This window comes from Scomber japonicus, chromosome 3, assembly GCF_027409825.1.
Source record: "Scomber japonicus isolate fScoJap1 chromosome 3, fScoJap1.pri, whole genome shotgun sequence".
In the NCBI taxonomy this organism is placed as follows: Eukaryota; Metazoa; Chordata; class Actinopteri; order Scombriformes; family Scombridae; genus Scomber; species Scomber japonicus.
The window spans coordinates 23,490,375-23,508,238 of NC_070580.1; the positions used below are offsets into that span (position 1 = coordinate 23,490,375).

General features: G+C 39.2%; 2 protein-coding genes across 2 annotated transcripts in view; both read right to left on the reverse strand.

The window, feature by feature from the left end:
* iars1 (isoleucyl-tRNA synthetase 1) overlaps positions 1-17,864 on the reverse strand; it is a 56,053-nt gene that overhangs the window by 24,167 nt on the left and 14,022 nt on the right. The window contains exons 12-18 of the mRNA XM_053315727.1: positions 13,237-13,328; positions 11,954-12,052; positions 8,311-8,437; positions 5,468-5,541; positions 3,098-3,292; positions 2,676-2,762; positions 2,049-2,132 (exon numbers count right to left, since the gene is read on the reverse strand). Coding sequence (XP_053171702.1) covers positions 2,049-2,132; positions 2,676-2,762; positions 3,098-3,292; positions 5,468-5,541; positions 8,311-8,437; positions 11,954-12,052; positions 13,237-13,328 — 758 coding nt within the window. The remainder of the gene's footprint in view (positions 1-2,048; positions 2,133-2,675; positions 2,763-3,097; positions 3,293-5,467; positions 5,542-8,310; positions 8,438-11,953; positions 12,053-13,236; positions 13,329-17,864) is intronic.
* On the reverse strand, positions 15,820-16,971 carry LOC128355818 (vimentin-like). Its single transcript, XM_053316181.1, has one exon. The coding sequence runs from the start codon at positions 16,954-16,956 to the stop codon at positions 15,820-15,822; it is 1,137 nt and encodes a 378-aa protein (XP_053172156.1). The 5' UTR covers positions 16,957-16,971.

Sequence of the window (17,864 nt, forward strand, 5' to 3'; positions counted from 1 at the left end):
GAGACGCGTAAAAACAGAGCAGTAGTCTGAATAAACTTTGCAAAACTGAATGTAACAGTGTTGCCCCAGTTAAACATACACTTCTCCAGAGTTACTTTAAATGCCCTCTACAGGAATACAGGGAAGCCAGGGCGACATTGGGCTGCAATGTTCACAGAGGACAAAGCACCCAGACTAAAGGAGCTGGTTCACAACAAAATAAAACACAATCATGTAACAAATAACCTCAAGATGAGAAAATGTGTCAAATGCTATAATACTCAATATCAATGTTATGATTTATTGTTTCTCTACAAATTCAATAGCAAGGCAGGACATGCAAAAAAAATATATAAAAAACATATATATAATAAGTAATTGGTTGGTAATTGGCATGATATCTTGCAAAAAGAAACACTGGCCGATATACTGTATGGGAAGCAGTGCAATAGATTCTGTGCAGCTATACTTAATTCAGACAAAGCATGTGGTTCAATTATTATTTTTTCTTTTAATGTATGTTCATGTTTCATGTGTGTTTGATTAATCTTGATTTCTCTAATGATGATAGGAAAGTCTCAAGCCACTATTCAAATGTAGTATCTGGGCTGATCAGAATATATTTCAGTGAACTAGTGTCTCCTCTCTCTCTCTTTTTTTTTTTTTGTAAACTGTTGTGTTGCAGGTACACCGGCTGTCAGTAATGCCACATTGAGCTTTGTTAAAAACTAGAACCAACACAAAGGGTTGTAAGTGAGCAAACCAAGCACAGTGCTGTGAGCAATATCATTAACTGAAACTGCATCTAGCATCTCATCATAGCACTGATAAAGCAAGCAGACCTGCTTTGCCTTAGAAAAGGTCACTTTGTTTCACTTCTAAATGTTTGACATTAAGCAGGTTCAAGATACCTCATGTCTGGACTGAAAGCTGAAAACTGTATTTGAAGCTCTTGAAGTCTTGTCCAAGAATTTCTGCAACAACAATCTGAGACTAACCCCTCTCCATATGGATGCTATAAAAAAGCTACTGGGCATTTATAAAAAGCTATTAAAGGAAAGCTGTGAGGCAGGCTGTATTTTATTAATACACATATATTAGGATGTCAAACATGTCTGAATTGGATTAGCTTTACAAATTAGACTTACTTCAGGCTAAATGTCCACCTTGAATATTGTACTGTACAAATTTTTGGCCAAAATCCAATTCACCAACAGCAAGCATCTTGGTGCAAATGAATCTCTTCTCTCCATTAAAGCAAAATAGAGACACAGTTGACAATGGCAGAAAATCTAAGAAAATAATCCATATCGATATAATAGTCTGTGGCAGGCATCAGTACACTGAGTTGAACAGGTTAGAAAATCTTTTATGATGATTCTGAAGGAGAACTGACATGATGCAAGAGCATGCAATAGGTTAGGGGATGGGATGAGCAATTTTAATAGCAGTGCATCTAAGACACATTTGAAATAAATGCAGAGGAGACACAACCATCAACTGTTCAAATACTTTTTGCCACCTTATAATGAGCAAACAAAAACACAGAGGCTTGTCATTCCAAAACCGGTACAGTCTCTACTTCAGTCTGTCACAGGTACAATTTCTTGCTGTCAAAATAAGTGTGGTGCACATAACCTATGTGCAAGTAAGAGTTTTAATAAACACAAGAGATGTATTCTGTTGTGAATGGAGGCCATGAAGAAACACAGACTTTCACCTTCCTCTCTTTATCTCTGCAGTTCATTCTTCATCAGTGTATATATGAACATATGGAGAAACTGCATAGTGCTTTATTCATTAGGCCATATGGCCATGGCTCTTTTACTGCTCAGGGCAAAGGAAAGGAAAATGTGTGTATGCGCGTGTATATACTGAATGTGTGAGTGTGTGAATATAGTATGTAAAACTGAGACGGTTTCTAGTTAGGTTTAGATAGTGATTAAAACCTTTTACAACCTTGCTTGCTAATAACATAAGGTAGATTAACACACACAACCCTGCCACCGGCAAACAAGCACTCATGCTTCAGAAACACACACACGCTCACATTCAAGCACAGTGCTGACCTGAGGGCATCAGCTCCATAGCTCTGCACTATCAGTCCTGGATCCGGGTAGTTCTTCTTGCGCTTGCTCATCTTCTGTCCATCGCTGCAGGAATAAGACAGGCAAAGGCATTAATGCACATACACACGCATGCATGCACAAAAGTGCATGCTAGTAACCATGCACTTGGTATTCAAATTAGCCAAGTCCTTCCAGGTCAGCAGGCCTGTGAGCACAGTGCTGTTTAGATCCCAGGGCTGAGGACAATCAGCCCTATTGGAGAGCAGCTCCAAGGGCTAAATGTTGCAGCACAAATACCACACTGATCGTGAGAAGTAGTGGAATGACTAGGAGATGAATGGGCAGGTGAAGAAGGACATAATTCATAATAATAAAGAAAGTTAGTAAAAAGGAAGGACAAAGAGTGAATAAATGGCGACAGCAAAGAGAAGGAGGAAAAATGCAAAAGCAAAAAGATGTCTGAAGAAAATACCTTAAAAACATGTTAGGTAAGACTAGTAATATTCTGTATTATTCTTATTATAGAATTGGTGATATTCTACAGTAAAAAATACAGAATTATTATTACAGCTTTAAATAAAAATATTTTTTTGCAACTAAAAAAAGAGCACAAGTCCATTGACTGACCTAGCAAGCACCAAACCGTTGACAATGACATTCTTGAAGGGTGGTTTGCCAAACAGGGCTGTGGAGAGCACCAACAGGGTGTAGAACCTACAGAGGATGATACAAAAAGAGTTCACAATGTTAGGGTAACAACTGGGGCTGAAACAGAACAATTCAGTCCTCTCAAGTGAGACTCATAAAGACAACATTTGTTTTTTAACTATTTGTTTTTGATTCAGTCATTTTCTGTTTATTTGATATTAATTCAGAGAATTCAAAACTCGTCTGCCTTATTCTCTCTGTGATCGTCTGTCCATTAATGCTCTGCTCTTGTCTGTTTACTTAAAAGAAGATAGCAGAGTAAGTCTGTGTCTCTATTCCTCATCTGTTACCCCATTTTCATCTATCGCTTTATTAGCTCTCGACACCAATCCTTAGCTTACCATCCCCTGGTCTGGTCAATGCCTTCAGCGATGAAGTCTGCTGGGAAAGTGTCCTCAAACTCCTTCCTGTTTTGAAAGGGGTAGTGGGCCTGAGCGTAAGGCATGCTGCCGCTCTCAAACCAGCAGTCAAACACCTCTGTGACCCTCCGCAGGACACCTTTTCCACAGCGTGACGGGATTGTCAGACTGTCGATGCTGGACAGAGAAAGATAAAAACAAATAAAATATTGTTAAGACAGATGCAGCGAGTACTTTGAACAGTTTGGTTTTATTTGAGGCTTTATTGGGGCCAAAGTAGGGCTGGGCAATACATTGATATTATATCGATATCGTGATATGAGACCAGATATCGTCTTATTAATATGTCAGTATGTCATGAGAGTTGTCTTTTCCTGGTTTTAAAGCTGAATTAAAGTAAAATATATAATTGTCTGAACTTACCAGAGTGTTTCTAGCTGTTCTGTTTTGTACCCTTTACCCACTTTGTCATTATATCCACATTACTGATGATTATTTATCAAACATTTCATAGTGTAAATGTTTTGTGAAAGCATCAAGATTCATCTCTACAATATTGTTGCAATATAGATTATAGAGGTATTTGGTCTAAAATATCGTAATATTTGATTTTGTCAATATCGCCCAGCTCTAGGCCAAACGAACTTTTTAAACATTTTTACACAATATAGATTCTAGCCCATAGATTTATGGACTTTATGGCTGCAGTCCAAAACAACTATTTTATAGTATTTCACTGCTGGGTATGAGGTGAAAGAAAAGAGCAGCAGTGTTCATGTTGTGCTGACACCCACAAGAATAAGGTCCGTTATGGCTTTGGGTCATAAATTTCAGGCACAGAGATATGGATTCATTTACTCCGTATACCGACTTCCCCAGATTCAGCATGTGAACTAAAATCATTATTCCTTGAGAAAAGTTACTCAAGTTGAGGAAAACAGATGAACCTGGCAATTGTGGTGTAAGACTACATGATGTGTCCACTAAAAGTACATTAAATCATCATGAAAGACAGTTGACTGAACACATTTATATTTTCTTTCTCCAGCAACAACCTGTAACACGTTTATACAATTACAGGCGCTCTATAAACTGCCAATTACACCTTTAGTAATCTATCACTCAATCTGGCCACTAAAGCTGCTCTGCTGCTCTTAAGAGGGCCTATTGAAGAAAAGAGTGCTAGGCAGGAATTTAGCAAAAAGAGACCTGCTGAGCACATTTGGAGCAAGTCAATATATGATTTTGCAGTGTGTTATGTATAAGATATACTGTAAATGATAAAATGTTCATTTTTCTACAATCCAGACAGAGCTATTATCATCAGGGGTTGGCTACTTTACCCCTTACAATGTGGACTAATCACAGTTTATCCATTTATTCCTACCATTCACTAGAAGACTGTGAAAAAGACTAAAGTCTGACACCCTCTCACATCTGAAGAAAAAGTGTCATCAAGACTGAGGATCTTGCAGGGTCACTATTTGCAACGTACTACAGCTAGATTCCTTTAGAGATTATTTCTCATCCTGTTCCTGGTGGAATTTTACAAGAGGAAAAACTGTTCAACAGTGGAGAAGAAACAGCTTTTGGCCACAGGTTTGTTCTGAAAAAACAGACAAAAATAGAAGAGAAGACACCACAGAGTCCCTGCCAGGTTTACTATCTACCTGGTTTGTTGCTTCCTGTTTGGTATTGGAGATAGCACACCTATTGGCTGTTGACAATTTCGACGTCATTTAACTTCACTATCTGCATGAGCCAAGAGTAAAAAACATATGATAATATAAAACGTGTTTTTATAAATATGTAATTTGTAGTGAAACACTTTTACTCTAAACTACTACAAAACCACAAGATTTCTGCATTTCCACTACATTCCTCACTCCTCCACAGTTTTTTCTTTATTTTGCGTGTTTCATTTTATAAATAGCTCTAATAAGTTTCAGTGCTTTTCCAGTTTCCAGACCTGCACAAGGACCCTGAACATGCAAGCTGAACACAGAAGCAGGATGAGGGCGACCTCGTCCTCCCACATCAATTAAAGATGTCCAGCTCCACGGAAGTGATTAAAGGTAATCAGCGGATGAACAGCAGAAGAGTAACGTAATCTGTGTTCCACAACACTCATCTGGTTCTGGCAGACAGGTCACATTAGAGGGACACAGACATTTTAAATGGATACATTTATACACCAACACACGTACACACTGCATCACTAACTTCACATCACATGTCCGCCCCTGTACACACACGCAGCCTGTGAAACTGATGATGTCACAGTAGACACACACCGCTGAGTTCATGTTCGAGTGGTTTCCTGATAATCTGAGCTGCTGATCAGTGACTCACCTCTCCCGATGCAGATCAGTTACTCTGACTCCGGTCAGTTCCTCCAGTTCAGCCATTGACCCCACACAAACCACCTGATGAACAAGATCACACACAAACACACATAGTACATCTTCAGTAAGGCTGCCACTAAAATCTGTTAACCCAACAGTTTTTTTCTATGAATACTTTAGTCCCATTACTATTTCTCAGAGCCCAGATGACGTATTCACATCACTTTCTGTGTCTAAACGCCAGTGAAAAAAATCAAATAAAATTATTAATTTACAATCATATATGACATAAGGCTGCTCAATTAATCGAAATTTGTTTGCATTTGAAAAATGATTAAAAACAATTACCATTGTTAATTACAGTTACCAGCTGCTGTAGTAGTTAATAGTGTCAGCTCTAATCTAAAAAAAGAAGCAATATCACAAGACAGCATTACCAGTTTACTTTGCAAGACAGCTGGATTTGTGAGATCATGACATCACAAGATCAGACAAGAATCCATCTTGTCTGGTTTCAGACCAATCAGCTTTACAAACTCAGCTGCCTCGCAATGTAAGACATTGATAGGCGGTGAAAGAGAGACTGTTCATCCAATCACCTGACAAGTATTTTTTGAAAGTCCCTGCCCTTTTCCAAACAGTTTCCATGGATGACTTCTCAAATGGTTTTGTATAACAAACCATCTGGTGCATCAGCTAAATTAACATTAACAAGTTCCTAAATTAGGAAAGCCCAAAAATACCCAACATTATGTGGTCACAGCTTTACAAATGTGAGGTGAGTTAGTCCGATCAATTAATCTGAAAATATCACCTTGGGCTTTTGAAGTTTGTGATAAGCATTTTCTAATATTTACAAATTATATTATTATATTATATATATTATATTTGCATATTTGCATTTTAAAATTGACAATGGGTTAATTTGCACAATGCAGTAAAAGAAAACATTACATTTTAGAGGATGAATCCAACTTGTGTGATCATAACATTAAGGGACTCAATCCCCACACATTTGGAGTCATGTTTCTGGACAGCTGAAAATTATATGACCAATATCCACTCTCCTTTCAGGTCTATCTGATCTCCACCAACTGCAGAGGGAAATATCTGGTACTTCAAGTGCTTAATGCTTCACTATGTTCACCAGCAAGTCGCTAACTTTGTCTGTCTGCCATGTGGTGCAGGGCTGATAGAGTACAGAGGGCTCACTGGAGCTTTTTCACTGAAAACAGCTCCCTGCTGTGTCTGGAAACAATGTTGATGAGAGCAGTAGGACTGAAGCAAACAGTTAAGCTTCAGGCCATAAAACCAAAAAAGAGCTGAAATACACTTTTTAAAGTTGGAAAGTTGAATTTAAATGACATATTTCACATTACACAGTCATTAAACAGTCATTTCATTCACTGTTCATATGAAAAATGATTAGGTTTATAGTATAATAATGCTGTCACATTTCTTAACCTGTTTTTTTGTACTTGATTATCCCGACATCACACAACTTAAAAGCAGGCCTACTTTAACATAGTTCCTGAGTAACTTTACCTTAGAAAGTATGGTAAAGTGTGTTATCTGGTCTCCTCAGAGAGTTAACCTGTAGGCTCTGCTCTAGTTTTACCACGGCACTAGGTAACATGGCCCAGATAGAGGCTGATCCACCAAAGTGAGATTCAAAGAAGACAGATTAAAAGAAATATATCCAGAAAGACGGTGAAAGAGGGAGCCAGGACATAAAGAGACTATACTGAGAGATAGAACTCATACTGGCACACACGGTCAGATGCACGTGTACGGCTTTAGTTTTGGGTGTGATTTGCTGCTGAGGGAGGCACCAGGGAGCGCAAGTGTTCTGGAAACAGTCACAATGCTATTTCCAGCAAGCAGGTCGCTAGCTGTCCCTTTTTCAGTCGGGGGACCAACACTTCATTTTTCAAACGCTCAAACAACCCAATTCTGACATCTCTATTCAGTTCAGTCTACTTCACACACACTGAGCTGGGTTTGGCAATGAAAATTCATAACAAGGCGAACGTTTACAGTTTGGCTGGTTTCTCCACCTTCCATCGATCTCTCCATCTGTCATTTTTTCCCACTTTCTCATGTCTTTCACTTCCTGCACCAGCTAATTAATTCTGTCTCCTTCTGCCTGCCTGCCCCCCCCCCCCCCCCCAACACACACACACACACACACACACACACACACACGCCCCCTTTTACATTTGTCTTGAGGACCTTTCAAGTCACCTTAACCAGTATGGTTTGTGTTTATTTGCTGTTTACATTAATGAATTATTCATGTGTTGTGTTTATGGAGGCACTGGGTAATGGTGCCTGAGGGGAGCTGACTGACTGCAGTACGAAGTCACGCTGCACACTCTGGTTTGACACCATGGTCACCCCACTTTGCCACACCAGAACATCTCTCCTACTCAAGCCTCCACACACACAAAAAAGGCCTGATTTGTTAAAATATGTGAGTGCCAAAGGAGGTCAGCGAGAAAAAATTTCGCTCTGCCAATTTACAAGAAAAGGCTGGATTTCTGTACACTTGCAGTAGGCCAAGATTTCTTTGGTAAGACACAAGACATTATTCCCCAAACTCACTTCCATGGTAAATATAAAGGAATTACACAGAGTTCAATTTTTCAATTATGCCCTCTCATGCTTAGCCCAGATTGATTTGTGAGCGCTGCCAAAACTGAGATCAGCTTCCTTTGAAAAGAATTACTGCCTGGCTATTAGGTCATGACACAGACAAACGGTGTGATCTCTGTAGAGTACAAAGACACATTAGAAAAATTAAGTACTCCATTAAAGCATCACAAGTGTGTGTTTGTGTGTTTTCCTGACCTCCTCAAAGTCATCGCTGACCCAGAGAGGGATTGGTGTGCCCCAGTAACGGTTCCTCGAAATCGCCCAGTCCCGTGCGTCTCTCAGCCAGTTCCCGAAACGCTTCTCACGAACAAACTCTGGAACCCTGCGGAGACAGAGAGATCATGATGTTTGTTCTGGTTTTAATTATTTTCATAAACGTAAAAACATGATTTAAATCACAGGGAAAATCGAGCCAACATGGAAGAAGGCGTCCATGTCCACTTTTGCTTGAACTGACACACAACAGGAACACTGCTGTCAAACCAATGAGTTACATTTAAAATAGCTATTCGTAACCGTCGCTACTCCCTAGAAAACATTGAATTGAAATTTATTCCTTTACTAAGCATCCACTTCTTCCGTAATTTTAGCCCTAAAAATAAACTGCAATGCTCTTTTTTATGCTCAACTGCAAAGGTTAACATTCCCCCCAAGGCATCTTCCTCTTTCCTACTCCTATTCTGCTCTCCCTTTTTCCCTATTTTGCCTAGACCGATTTCTTGCTTTAATTCACTATCTCTTCCTCTTCCTTTCAGTTTTTCTGTCCCCATCTTTTGCTGTGCCAGGCTGTGTTGCTCAGAAGAGTGCAGGAGGGGGGGTATAAATCGTCATTAGGATCCACGCGCTAAGCAACGAGTTCATCAATTCCCATTTGTAGGAGGCATTTCTATTTAGGCCCCTAATATATCAATTTAATGTTTTTTTTGCCACTGCTGCTCACCACCAACCTTCCCCCTCTATCCCTCACCCTCCCTCCCTCGCTCTACTCATGCTAAATGTAGAATTTAAAGTGTGCTGTCTTGTGCTGGAGACGCACAGAGGAGCCATTTAACATGTACAAGCTTTTATAATAAGTCAGAGACACTGGGGATGGATACAAGAGGGAGACGGCAGCGGGACAGAGGTTGTGGTCGGGGAGGGTACTGATAAAGAGTGTGCAAGAAGGCATAAAGGTAAGGAGGATGGGAACACTGGAAAAACAGAAGGATGAAAAGAAGACAAGGTGCGACTAATCTAGTAAATGACCGTTTACTAAACCCCTCCCTAAACAGTAAATGTCCAATCATAGCTTATCAACCATAACCAGGTTTAGCAGGTCTGTCTAAACATGCTAAAGCTCCTAATTTAATTTTATTCTGTACAATGACAATGAAGGCTTTCTCTATCTACTCTAATCCTTGTGCAATTTAATGTCTCTATTAGGAGAGAAATTAAACTCAATAAGAGCTTAGAGAGTTTAGTCAAGTCTTTTTTGGTACCTTTCCAAAACTACTAGTGTAAAGATTAGCTTAAATTGTGTGTTTATCTGCTACTGATGCAACCCGCTAATATTAGCATGCCTAGTTAACATTTCATACAGTAGAAACCTAGCTTTACTACTATGGCCAAGAGCTGCTTTATGCTAGAAAGAAATAACAGTCTGATATGACATTTTTCATTGTCATACCGTACAATAATACTACTACAATTGACCAATACTGGATTTTTTGGGGGATAAAAAAATTCAGACAACATATCTACTGATAATCATATATATACAGAATATATGCATAAATGATATGTAAAAGAGTCATGATGTTAATCAGTTCAACAATTAACTTGTATAAAATGATTTCAGTGCATTTAAACAGTAAATTTAACTGGGAATGTAATAATCATGAATAACTACGAATAAAAAGATGAATTAGGAAAAAAGGTTCAAATATACATAAAATGCTGAAGAAAAACAATATGGGGCCATATCAGACAACATATACACAGATGCAGATATATCTGTGATAAGGTAATGTAGGCCAGTAATATAGGCTGACTGATATGTCGGTTGAGCTCCAAGCGTAATAACAGCAACTAAAGGGTGGCATGACTAAGCGAATGGTGAATTGGGTCTGAAACAGGGACAAACATGAGAAAAGCGAAGGTCTTCTTGCAACATGAATAATCATACTTGATGCATTTTTTTCTCCCTTGTGGCCAAGAAACTACCGGTATGTCTGAATTCAGGCACCAGTGGCTGAGCTTCCTGCCCCTGAAGATACCAGCTCTCCTGTAAGCGCTCATTAATTCAGTCATTAATTTATTCAGAGAGACAGACATCTGGAGAAATCAGTCTGAACTCTCTCAATAGACACTTAGCCTTCGTCTATCCACTGCACCATTTGAATAAAGAGATAAAATGAACAAATCACTTTGAGAATATGGTAACTAGCACTTTGCTATCTGAAGGGTTTCTTTTAAGCCTCTGATCAGCTAACATGAACTTTACATAAAGGTATTGAACTGTGTGGGGTTTTATTTTTTATAAAGGTGCTGATGAGCAAGCAGCCCTCCTCGACAGACAATCTGCCTAGGACCAAAACTCAAGTATGAAAGTGGTGAGTTTAATCAAAAAGAGTCTTTTAACAAAATCAAATAATTAGGGTTGGAGAATAAGCTTAATTAGTAACCTGCATAAGAGTATCAGACACACACACACAGGGGGGAAACACTAGTGTGTACACATGCATATTTTCTTGATCTGTCTGAAGTCCTGAATGCAAAATTCATTATTATGAAAACTATATTATTCTTCAAACACACAGTACCAGCATGAATTTTTCACCATGTCCACAGTTAGCTTTCTAATCTAGAGCTAAAAAGATTGTCAATGTATTAGTCGTTTGACAGAAAATGAATATACAGCAAGTGTGATAATTGAAAAAAAGCCAAAAATTGTCTACAGTGTCTCAAATGTGAATGTTAGCACATTTTACAAGTCCGATATGACTTTAAACTGATTACATTTGAGCATTGGTAATTTGTTTTCTGATATTTTATATACCAAACAATATATCATTTCAAAATTGGCCGATTAATCGCTATCAAATCGTTATTAGCTGCAGCCCTATTGGACTCAAAAATACGCATAAGAAGAGCTTAACATACTGTAAATTATTTTAAAAACATCCTGAGTTACATATAACACTATTACCACTCAGATAAGGAATTCAGTAGTGTGTACATTTGTGTGTACATTTGTGTGTGTTTGTGTGTGTGTGTGTGTGTGTGTGTGTGTGTGTGTGTGTGTGTGTGTGTATGTGCACTCGCGCGAGTTTTCACCTTCCTAGCGGCTAGTCATTCATCTCAGTTTGACAGTCCCATTACCAGAGGCAGCTACTGTGGCTCAGAAAAGAGCACAGGGAGGACCGGGGGTAAAAGCACTTAGCTAAGTCATCACGCTGACGCTTACTTTTACTGCATATTCTGCCATTACAATTAGCATCATGTTAATGTTTTCTATACAGCATCAGTCCCATGTGCGTCATAGTCAAACATTTTGATGAGGAATTTAACCCCATTTTATACAACTGAAAAAAATCCTTGCAACATCTTGCATTTAAAAACTAATATATTCCCATATAATATATGACTCTAACCAGTATTAGCTAAAGAGCTCATGACTGTGACAAATAACTTTAACAGGAGCATGTAGCATTGTTGCTGTAATTGTTTTGGGAAACTGCTGTTGTTCTAGACATGGAGTATTTTCGACCACTTGTTTGGCAAGACGCTAATGGCTGCCTGCGACTTCAGTGTCAGCGAGCACCGAGCTAGTTATCACTTGTTTCAGAAAAAGTCTTACCAGTAGCACTTTCCGTTGTTGTCTAGCAGTTTGTCCACCATGTGCTCCACTCGAACAAACCAGCTGGGGACGGCCTTGTAGATCAGCGGCGTGTCAGACCTACAAGTAAATAAACATGAACACATTAACGTAAACTACATATTGACTAATAAACAAAACCGGTAAAAACAAACTTTTAAAAAATTGAAAATTGTATTTTTAAGACAAATTCTGATTCATAAAGCAAGTTGTTTTGGATTTGAAAGCAGAGCTGCAGACGATTCCACTAATTGATTAATGGATCAACAGAAACTGAATTCCCAATCATTTTGATTATAAAGAAAAAAAAAATAAATAAATCTCAGATTCCAGCTTCTTATATGTCAATATTTTTTAGGTTGTGGACTGTTGGTATAAAGTTGCATCTTGGGCTGTGAGAAACAGTGACAGACATTGTATAGACCCAATGACTTCATGATTCATTGGGAAAATAATCTATTAATCAATAATGAAAATAACCATTGATTTTGTAAGAAAATTATTCTCAAATTTAGCTTCAACATTTTTAAACTGTGAAAACTATTTGTGTGCACATATTGTATATTTTTAAATATCTGCTATGTTTTAATCATTTTGCACTTGTTCAAATTGTGATTTGAGAAAATTCCGTTTTTTTCCGTAAAAACACAGCTGAGGGCAACCGTACAGATGCAGAGGGGTTAATAACGCAACAGTTTTATCTCTACAAGTCTGTCTCCTAGTGGCTTAGAGAGCACATCTCTGCATATTTACTGAGGTTAATTAATCCTGCTCAGGTCAGGCTGCAGCTGCTCCAAGTGACAGAGTGATTTAGTCAACTCAAAAATGAACTCTCTCTGTGTGTGTGTGTGTGTGTGTGTGTGTGTGTGTGTGTGTGTGTGTGACTGTTAGTTTACAATGTGATAATGTGGGACCATGAGAGGTTATGTGTGGGTCATCACACTGACTTTTTGAATTTATTCTGTGCACAGACCACCTGACTGTAGTTCAACAGGATACTGCCAAATAACTACACTGTCTTCTGCCACTAAACAAGGCTGCAAGTATTAGAGCAGAAAAGAGAATATTTAATGTGTGCAGGACTATTATATGTGACCCCTAACCCTCATTCTCCAGCACATGGGATTATTTTACTACAATTGTTTTAAAGGCCTCAGTGGAAGACTTAAAGTGAAGCTGTTAGTTTAAGTGAATTGAAAGGAGCAGCTCTAAAAAGGCACAGAGGTAAAATTAATGTTACAGTTTAAATTCTATCCGTGTCTCACCTCCAGCAGAACGGGTAACTATGTTTGAAAGAGCTGGCATTGATGAGGCGGCCGTTCTCCTTCAGCCACTTGATGATGTTCTTGTCGGCATCCTACACATTGAAAACCAAAATATTAGATACAATTTTAATACAAATGCTGCTTTGGCGTGAAAAGAAAAAGTCCGAGAATTCATCAGTACTTCTTTTCATCTTTACTGAAACAATAAAGACAAGAAAATAACTCAAGCTGAAAACCAAATAATAATCAAATTTGCATCTTAACCTTTTTCTAATTAAGCACTGACACATCTGCCACAATGCTCTTTTGCATATCACCACGTTTCTCATCACTATGTATTTCTGGCATTCTAGCTGTGCTCGCCATTCGTGGACCCCATTTGCCGTAAGCTGTAGAAAATAGTTTCTTTCATTAAGCAAATACTTGAAAGGAATAAGTCTGGTAGTCATCTAAATTTTTCACACTGTTGCAAAAATGTTATTTCTCATGTCTAGTGAAACCCTTACATGGTAAAAACTACTGCACTCCATTAGCAGTGTGATTGTAGCTATGACTATAATTAAAGCAAAACATTTGACCTATCATACCTTTACCACTATGAAAAATTAATTTTCTTAATACAGACTTTCTTCTCCTGGGAGAAGTCCTTGAACACATCAGGGCTTTATGCTCACCTTGAAGGAAAAGCAAGGTCAATTCACAGCCAAGGCCAGAATTCTGCTCCTTCAGCTATGATAAATATAATCAACAAGGCAGGGAGGAATTGTCTATTTAGTCATCCAGCTCATCATTTATGGCAAATATGCAATCAGCCCTGTGCTTTATCGCACACTATGTCATCTCCCTCTAACCATGCTCACAGTGCACTTCACCAGGAGCTCATATATGTGACTTTTCAGCAAGGTGCTCACCAGACTGTTGTTTGTGACCTCTTTGCTGAAAGAGAGGTTTTAACTTTTTCAGCCAAGAGTAAATTTTGTCATACCTTGTTGTACCGAACCTGATTAAAATAGGAAATGACATCTGTGATGTGGAGAGATTCACTGGAACCTCACCTGCAACCCAATGAGAGAAACCAACCCTTTTCACCCAGTAGAGTATAAATTAGACTAACTCGATTTGTTAATCACACGTATTTATGACTCTTTTAGAATCTATGTGCTACAAGGTATAATTTATCAGCAGAGTTACTGCCTCCAAAACAGTCACTTTATTCTTGTGTTTAATAATTTGACATACGCCAGCAAAACTATCACGCCCAGCCTGCCTGCTGCGGAAAATAATAAAGATATATCAACCTACGGCTCCATTCACACAGCCATTATATTCCTCAGTGGCACATACAGTACCTAGAATTTACTTACAGGACAAAGCAATACACAAAATACTAAAATAAATCTAATTTACTGTTGTGCTTGACTTGGTAAACTACTGCTTTTCACATTTCCTGCTCTAGTATAAAATGAGGGTAGGAGAAGGTTAAGAGACCGATAGATTGCACAGAAAAATATGGTTATTACAGAAGGAGACAAAAGGAGAAAAACACACACCAGGAATAAGGGCAACAGGCAACTCACCGGAGAAAAAATGATCAATACATTAAGTTGTATGCACTCACTTCAATCTTTATTAAGTAACATTTGGACAACACTTGTGTAAATGGTCAATAGTTTTGTCATCAAACATTTGTAATGATCAGGGGACATTGTCAGACAATGAATTATTTTTTCTGCTCTGTTTAAGTTGTGACACATCACAGCAGAACAAAAAAGTGTTTCTTTGTGAAGGAGGTCAGATCCTAAACTTAGATCAAGAGAAGCAGCGGCTGTGAAAAGTGAGCAGCTGTAGCAAAGGGAATTGACAGAAATGGTGAAGAGGTGTAAAAGCGGGATTGATTTGGCAGGAAAGGAAGGAAGAAAGATACATTTTCTATTGTAAGGAAAAGGAATAAAGGAAGAGAGTGGGACGAAGAGAGGAGTGAAAAGGCTAGAATTAAGGAAAGACAGGAAGGATATTTTAGAAAGTGGTGTCCAGATTGCAGTAAGAAGGTCTGAGGAAGGATTGTAAAACAAGCAAATGCATGAGGATAATGGGGTCAAGGTGGAGTCAAGGTAAATGATAGGAGTCAGTAGGGCTGGGTATCAAACCTAGGTTATTTCTTTGTGCTAAGCAAAATGAATCATTAACTGTCAGAAAACTGATATTGAGTGTTTGGTCAAATTACTGAATCATTATTAAAGAGTTTTTCAGATTTAGGCCAAGTTTTTATATGGCTGCTTGTAGTTCTATATAATATTTGAGAACTTTGGCTTTTTTGTTAAAGAAACCAAAGTTTTGTAGAAAATAAATTTATATAAATATCTTTAGAAAGTAAGGTTTCAGAAAAGTAGCATTTTAGTATTGTTACCAAAAACACTCATGTGTCTTACCAGCACTAGCATCATAACATTTCCAACGACACCCAGCCCTATGACTATGAAGGGTAAGGTAGGGAAAGAATATTTTTATGAGTTCTCCGCTCCTCGACGCTCGCCTGGTCTTCTGTAACTGCTCTGGATCTGCAGCTCCTCTCACCGCAGATATTTAGGCATCTTTGGCGATTCCAAGCCTCTGCTCCTCACCTTCCAGCAGCTTCCTGTAGGTGGCGATCTCCGCATCCAGTTTAAGCTTAATGTGTAGCAGTTCCTGGTAGTCTTGGAGATACTTGGTCATCTCCAGTTTGGTTTCACAGAGCTGAGCCTCCAGCTGAGCAATGATAACCTCAAAGCTCTCCACCTTATCCATGTGGGACATCTCCATGTCCTCTAGCTGCTGCTCCAGGGCGGCGTTGCGAGACCTCAGCCCCTCAATCTGATTCTGCAGGTCTGTCACCTGGTTGTGGAAGGTCGTGATCTCCTCTTTCATGGACTTCATCTGATCCTCAGTTTTGCCAGCATGTTCCTTGAGGGTGTCAAACTTGCTCTTGTACCACTTCTCAGCTTCTTGGACATTCTTGGCAGCGACAGCCTCTATCTCTGCTCGCATGTTACGCAGATAGGCAGCAAGGTCAGGTCGATCCCCGTCTAGGTCAGCGGTAATCTTAGCGTCCTCAATCTGCTTCCTCAGGTCAGCCACCTCTTCATCGTGCAGTTTCTTGAGGAACTCTATCTCGGCTACCAGTTGTTCTATACGCCTCTCCAGCTCAGCCTTCTGCAGTGTGGCATTGTCGACATCCTGACGAAACTCTCTCAGGATCATTTCTGCCTCTTCTTTAAGGGCCAGTTCCTCCTCCAGCTTTAATTTCCACACTTCAACCTCTTCTTCAATGTAGCCCCGCTCAATATCAGCTGCTCCCTTCTCATTTGTCAGGGACTCAATCAGCTCCCGCACCTCTTTAAACTTGAGTTCATATTCTTCTCCGATGCCCGAGGGCCCTCCTTTGTAGCGGCCTTGCAGTGCAGCTAGCTCAGCTTTGAGAGCAGCATTCCTCTGCTCTAGAGCCTGGACCTTCTCAATGTATCCAGCAAACTTGACATTGAGCTCCTGCATTTCCTCTTTCTCGTTGGCATGTTGCTGGTGTATCTTTGTTCCCAGCTCAATGGCTGTGCCACGGAAACCAGCACGTCCACGGCTGTCGTATGAGGCTCCACGGCATCGGGATGGAGATGGGCTCTGAACCCTTACTCTGCTGCCGGAGCCGCTAACCTGCAGGCTCTTCTGGGTGTAAGATGTGGCTCTCATGGTGCCTACAATACTGGGTTTGTTTTTCAGTTGACAGAAGACCGGCTGCTCTCTCAGCTTCTCTTTGCGTAGCCCACGTAGCGACTGACACGCTCTAAGATCACCTCTAAGTTTTTATGCGGCAATAAAGAATGTCTCAGACAGCCTTGAAACTCACGCTTGGTGTTTACATATTTCAAAAGTGGACTATGACAGACTTTCAGAGAACTGTGGCTGCATGCCCGTTATTAGCTAACGCTGTACTGTTAGCGGCCAGGCAGGTCGAGCCCACTCCCTGGCCTTTGCACCAGGATGTGAAATAGTGATCAGATCATGTATGTCTGCTATTTTATGCTCACTATCCACTTAGAATGGTAATGAAGTTGGGTGTGACAGGGAGGAAGAGGGCAACCAGTACACTGGCAAACAGTGACAATGTGCTATGGCAGCAATTTTTCCTGCTCTGACGTGGATTCAACGCCCTCCATATCAATGAAAATGTCATCCGGCAAAGAAGAACATCTGAAAAAGCATGATTAATATTTCATGTTCTCATTCCTTCATTCATAACACTCTATTCTGCATTTTTAAGCAGTAAATATACATTTAATACGTGGTTTATAACTAATTATACAGTAATTGTGAGCTGATATAAGTGTTTAAAGACTTTACATTAATAAATCATTAAAATGAACTGTGCTTATAACTGCATTATATTGTGTCCTAAACCTTTATTAAATCTTTACATAACGTTAATAAATGCTAACTAAGTCGGTTAAGTGTTACCTAGTTGCCATACAACATAACTCAAAAAAAGATATAAACCTATAATAAAAAATAAATGGCATATTTCAGGGCAGACTATTCAGAATGAAGAGGGAGAAAATCATTATGGAAACTTGGTCGAAATGCATTTTATAGCAATAAAC